The following is a 6,816-nucleotide window of genomic DNA, read 5'->3' as shown; positions in this document are numbered from 1 at the left end:
AACAGAGGAAATGTTTTTTGTCAGTAGTTTTTTGTAACCCAGACTTAAAGAGATAGTTCCCCTAAAATGACATTTCTGTCATTAATTACTCACCCTCATGTTGTTCCAAACTCGTAAGACTTTCACTCATCTTCGAAATACAAATGAAGATCTTTTTGATGAAATCTGAGTGCTTTCTGTCCCTCCATTAAAGTCCATAAAGAGATCGTAAAACTAATCCACATGAATTGAGCGGTTATGTCAAATTTTCTGAAGAGACTCAATCGCTTTATATGGTGAGGAGATTGAATTGAAGCTTTTATTCACATTTAAACATTCATCAACTCACATGGAAGCTCAAGCATGTTCGCTTGACGTGTGAGAACCAATGAGGTTCATTCTCGTGTGTTACGTACATAGACAGTAAAAGAAATGGACACAGCGACCCCATTGGATTCAACGGAGACATGAGAAGTCAATTAGAAGCTCTTACTTCCTGGGGGTCGAGCGTACTGCGCAGACTCAAACTGAGCTTGACGACGTAGATGTGACGTGAGCAACCCGTCTGTCTTCTAGTAGCTGTGCCAAGAGAAATCTAAATCATTCCCTTCCGAAACTTGCAGAGATGGAGAGTGTGAGTAGGAGGTGTCCATAAGCTAGGAGCAGGAGAAACTTTTGCTATGTATTCTGATGAATTATTTTGTCACTTTGCCTCCACGTCCCCCCGATTGCCCGCGAGCTTCTCCTCCTGTCCATACGGTAATTCTCTACTGTGCGACGGAGAGTCGCGTGGTTATGACGCAATCGTTAGCCTATTTTTACAAAAATTGCTTCTACGTGGCCATAACGGAAGCTACAAGGTAATGGAGCCTTTTATACATTTTCGTGTTTCTTTAGAAATAAATAATGGACAAATGGAGTCTTTAAACGCCTCAGATGTAAAGTTATTCGCTGTCAAAGTGACGCCAAAATGAATGGGAGTCAATGGGATGCTAACAGCAGGTGGGGGTCCGCTAGCCAATGGCGGCGCCCGGGGAAACTTCAAAATAATATGAAACCCTGCCCCCCTGGTTACGTAGCATGTTTGAGCTTTCGCATAAACCAATGGGGTTTGTTCTCGCACGTCAAGCAGGTTTGGTTGAGCTTTTTTTTGTCCGCTGATCAATGTTTAAATGTGAATAAAAGCCTCAATTAAATCTGTTCATCATCATATAAAGCGATCAAGTCTTTTCAGAAAATTTGGATTCAATTCATATGGATTAGGTTTACGATCTCTTTATGAAAGTGGTAGTTGCGTAGCTATCAATGGAGGGACAGAAAGCTCTCAGATTTCATCAAAAAGATCTTAATTTGTGTTCCGAAGATTTACGGGTTTGAAATGACATGAGGGTGAGTAAATGATGACAGAATTTGTGGGTGATTATCCCTTGGGTGTGAGCCAATACAGAAATGAACCTACTTTAAAAAATATTTGCTGGAATAAAAAGTCCCTTGCCATCATTAGACAAATATTACGTTTAATATTTAAGTTTTTAAATAGCCTAATGTTCAAATACACTGTTGTATACACTACTATCTGCATTGATATGTTCATGTTTTCCTGCCTTTGGTTCGCTGGGAGCAATGCTGAGGGGGCTGGACCGTGACACTTCACCGGCCGAATAAACCAAACACCTGCCACCGCGCACACTTTCAACACGACGCCGTGCAGCGTGGAGTTACGTGACAAGACGACGAACACATCTTCTGTTTTGTATTCAACCTGGCAAACGCTGGAGATATTGTCACGAAAAAAGCAAAAAACATCTGGGCTTTTGTTGCCTTTATCTCCTCAACTGTCCAGATAACAGCTTAGAAGTATCCTGAGGAATTGCGAGCACGTTCTGCAACTTTTACCTCCGTTTTTCGGACTCACTGACACGCCCCAAAAGTGGGAATTCAAAAAGCTAGAGCTATACAAGCTCTTATGATTTTATGAGAAGGTTTTGGACGGATTTCAGAGTTTAAGGCACGAGCTGTGCTCACAGAGACTGTAAGGAATGTAACGATAACATCTCACCTGATCTTAAAGACACCAAATAGGCAACACGGAGCAACAGACCGACTGAGCCACAATACCAGCGAATCAGGTGAATATACGCTACTTCTCATATTCAAACTTCACAGTTAGAGCTGCTTTTGACCCGGAATTCTCTGGTAAGGATGGAAAGATTAAAGTTTAATATTAAATATAAAATTTAGTTTTTGTCATTGGTTGTCAAATACGTAAGTTGCTAATTGTGCGAACATGTCGGATTTTCATCATACCTATCAATTGTTTACGTTTTTACAGTAATTTATAATGTCGTCATCAGATTAGATTTAAAAAATACTGTAGCCTAATTGGCTACTACTTTTAAAGATCCATTTAAATCAGTGTTATAGATAAACTACATACAGAATAAGGAAATATAATCAGACACGTTTGCCTATAAAAAAATTATAAATTGATTTAGCAGGAGGGTTGAGGATTAGAATACATATATTCAGGTTCTATATACGCACATGTTCCAGATGTTTTTGTTTTTTTGTGAGTTTATTCTTTCAATGTTGTATGAACAGTTTTAATGAAAGGAATATAAATATCCCTTGAACATAATTTCATAAAGATTTGCCTAAAATAATTAAATTATTTTGCATGCAGATACTCTTTTATTTTATTTTATTTTTATAGAGATAATCAGTTAACAATTCATGGTATCATAATTGTAAACGTTTCCGATGAATATAAAGCTGATATTTGAAAACCTGCAATTAACTTTACAGAGCAAAATGATTTGTCCTGCCCACTAAAACTAGACCTATCAAATCTGTTGATAATTGTCAAATAATATATAGGCCTATGGCAACTGTTTAATAGTTTTGCACCCCAACATCTAACATCACCCTACAATTTTTATGTATTTTATACATAATATTCTTTTTGTATTTACCTCAAGTTATATATTTGAATGTTAAGAAAGAGAGATACAGCAGTCTGACATTTTGTCATTCACCAAAAAAGGGGGCAAAAACGGACACGTTGGAGTTGGATTTAATGGACGTCATAGATTGCGCTTGTGCATCCATAATTCATATTCTGGCCATTCCGGCAGAGAACGACTGATACATAATTCATGCTAACAAGAAAGTATAACAGTTTACACCTGTGAAGTTCCACTGAAAATTTAAAACAGTAAATATCCCGCTTAACAGTTTACTTGAGAGATTTAGGCATGCATCTATCTATCTATCTATCTATCTATCTATCTATCTATCTATCTATCTATCTATCTATCTATCTATCTAGTTTGGTTAGATGTTTAGCAATGGGTGTGTGCGCGCGCTTCCTACTCTTTCACCTCAAACCAGTGCCAGAACCAACATGTAAGAACACCTGAGTGACTGATGTTGTATATGTGAAGTAGAGGAGACATAAAACAAATCTGATCTTGCACGGTGTGAGTTTCATCAAGAGCCAGTGATACACAGTAAAACATCAGAGGATTTTTGAAATCAGGTTCAAAAGTGAGGACGCTTTGAGCTGGAAAAGATGATATCAATTATTTGTTGGTTTTCGTAACCCCTCACGGGTGCACCCAAGATCACAAATGTGCGTTTGAAGCTTTCAGACCAATAATTCTGTGCTCTTGTCTAATGTTAACACAGCAACTATGATCCCAATCTGATGTCTACAGAGCCATGATCTACATGAACTTACAGAGAGATGACTATCTTCATAGCCTTTTTTTGACTCTCCGCTCTCATTTACCAACTTTTCTGTGTAGTCTATGGTTCTCTCTCTATGTCATCTTGCAGTTTCGACATGTAGTACATTCCTGGACAAGCCCCTAGACGCACTTTGAATGTGAATTTGAACCAGTGACAGCTGGCAGAGCCTGGACCGGTGTTTGTGTTTGTTTGTGCACGTGTGAGTTTGTGGAAAAGGATTAGTCTAAGTGAGTTGCCTAGTGTCAAAACTTTTGCCTCCAAATGTACTTTTGGCAAAACACACAAAGAGCTGAGGGCAAATCTGTGGTGTACACACAGGTGCAGTAATTATAAGTGCTAATAAAAATATGTAAGTTGACATAGCTGATTTAATCATGCATCTCCGATGAAGAGAACGCATGGACAGGCAAATCCAAAGTATGCGAGTGCCTGCTGTGCTGACATCACCCCCATACATCACCGATCAGCTGATGATGTCATAAACAGGAGCCCAGGATCAGTACCTGATGGAAACTGATCTAAAAGAGGCAGCAGTTGCAGCCCTGGACTCCAGCGAGATCTTCCAAGTTATAACAATGAGCAGCGTGACGGGGCTTTGCCGCAGCCACATTGCAGCGACTGATTTGCCACCTCCAGCTTGACATCATAAGCTCTTTTTCATAAGCAGTGATTTTTGGGTCAATGATGGCCACATTTTAGTTTTTTGGGTGTTCATACATACAATAATGGGAATTCACTAATGAATTACAATAATTTAGATAATTTTTTTTTGAAGAGCATGAAGTTAAAAATGCCAGGTTGATACAACTGATATAATGAAAAAAAGTCTCATTAAAAGAAAACCTTTAATAATTCAACTTGAACACTTTCGTATCTTATCTTTATGTAAAGTGGTTCTACCACACGTACATATAGCCTACTTAATTTTCCATAGAAACTGAAAAGTACAGTATTGACACCACTAAATGATTTATGTTTTCGAACAACTTTACAGATGTACAAATGTGTACGAAGCCTTATTTATGAAATCGTGATTCTATTGTATTCAGTTGTCATATCAATGAAATGATGTTTTCAGTCGCGTTTATTTACCAGTTTACAACATTTCGCTCTGTTCTGTGACTTCTGCTGCAAACTCAAACATTCAACTTAGCTCACAATGCTTTTGAAAAACTGCCCTGTGCAGTTGTACTGGGTGGATAAAGTTGATTAACGGCACCTGTTTTTCCTAAAATAAAACTGACACCATGTATCATAAATGCTGCCCCTCTAATGCAGGCCTGAAACCTTTGTCTTTCCATGGAGTTGAATGGAGGAAGGTGTGACAGGCTGGGATTTGTCTGTGTTAAAACTCCAGGCTAAATTTACAACAGTGTAGTACGTAGTCATGTTTGCTTTCTGTTCCTTCTGTTGTCTGTCTAAATCGAACTGTCTCCGTCTCTCTTCCTCGTCTTCATCCTCTCATTTATTTCCAAGCTATTTTTTTTCCCCTTCTCTCGTCCTTCTTCCTTTGTCATTTCAACCTCTTCCTTTGTTGAAATCAATGATAAATTTAGCCTCTCTTGTGCTTTTCTTTCTATGTCCACCTTGTTTTATTTTCTTTCTTTTGTGTGGGTTTGTATAGGTTGCCTGCAAATGGGTCTAACTATGAGAGTTATGGAAACAAGACTCCTCCTGTTGCTGTGGGCTTTGTTTGTGTTTGAAGTGGCCTGCACACATCGCTCCGCTCCCAGAGTGCACCTGGCTTTTAAAGGTGAGCGCAAACCTTATTCATTACCTGTCTATGCATACTCAGCCTCTCTCTTTCTCTTTTGCATACACCCACATGCTCATGCGCACACACACACACGCGCACACACACACACACTTAGTCTAAATGAAGACAAACCAGACTCCTATTGTTGTTATATAGAGCTAGTTATATGCAGTATGCTATAGACTAACCATAACCCACACCCTACCTCTTGAAGAAAACATTTAATTGTGTCCCACATGACATACTATGCACTTAGACTATGCACTATGTACTTTACCGTGTAGTGATTTAGATGACAAGTTTGATAATCCCTCCCCCTCAGCTACGTAATTATAGCTGCGACAGTTGTGGGCATGAAGTGTACAACATTCCACACTTTAGCTGTGTCTCATTTCAAAGGCTGTGCCCTCTGGAGGTCACATTTGTCGCTTGCATACTGTACGTCATCGAGGATGTCTCATTTCAGAAAAGTAACCATTATAAAATTGACCGTTATTCCTTGTGAATCAGAAATTGTTGTAATGTCTTTATGCTTTGGATTGTAATGGTTACTTTTCTGAAACGAAGCAGCCGCAATGACATATTCGTCCGACAAATGCGACCTCCGGAGGGTGCAGTCTTTGAAATGAGACAGTGTTTGTTTTTTCGTGTAAATAAGTGCATCATCTGGGTATTTGAAGAGCACTTCTTATTGTTGAAATTTTTTGGACTATTTATACTACAAAACAACAAAGAATAGTATGCATAAGTATGCGAATTAGGACGCACCTTTTTAGAAAAAAACCCAAAATATTTATTTTATGTATGAATCATGTATCCAGGATGTACTTGGATGCATGTAGGAAGTTTTTTAGTTTGTAAGAACATTTTTATTCCCAAAATATTGCTAATTACACACACGCACACACACATACACACACATAATAAATGTGTTTGGATAGTTTCCTGTCCAGTTCTTGGCTGAAAACAAATGGTGGATGTTGTCAGCTCGGTTGAGCTGTGGTACATGTATTCCAGAGAACCACCGATTCCTGTATATTGTTTATTGTTCAAAAATTCAAGAGCTCATAGTAATATTTGTCATTTCCTAGATTTCAAACATTAGCTTTGATATCATTCATTATTTGTCAGCACAGTCAGATACAAAAATAATGTGTATTGTTATTTCAAATATTTATTATAGCTAAATAGATAAGATTTTTGTTTTATATAGTATATATTAAATGCAGTAGTCATGTTTAAGCATTTTCTATTAAAAATAACAGTGAAATCACAGTGTTTATAAATTAGGGAAACCTTATAAATGTACAAGACTATAAAAGTACATTTAT

The 6,816-nt window shown here is 37.9% G+C and overlaps 1 protein-coding gene across 1 annotated transcript in view; it reads left to right on the top strand.

The window, feature by feature from the left end:
- The first annotated feature begins 1,662 nt into the window (after window positions 1–1,662).
- Window positions 1,663–6,816, top strand: part of sema3ga (sema domain, immunoglobulin domain (Ig), short basic domain, secreted, (semaphorin) 3Ga) — an 18,843-nt gene continuing 13,689 nt past the window's right edge. Inside the window, exons 1-2 of the mRNA XM_082189386.1 lie at window positions 1,663–2,108; window positions 5,354–5,482. Of these exons, the coding sequence (XP_082045512.1) occupies window positions 5,365–5,482 (118 nt within the window). The 5' untranslated portion in view covers window positions 1,663–2,108; window positions 5,354–5,364. The remainder of the gene's footprint in view (window positions 2,109–5,353; window positions 5,483–6,816) is intronic.

This window comes from Leuciscus leuciscus (assembly GCF_965113295.1).
Source record: "Leuciscus leuciscus genome assembly, chromosome: 13".
Classification (NCBI taxonomy): domain Eukaryota; kingdom Metazoa; phylum Chordata; class Actinopteri; order Cypriniformes; family Leuciscidae; genus Leuciscus; species Leuciscus leuciscus.
This window is presented reverse-complemented; position numbering and strand designations above follow the sequence as displayed.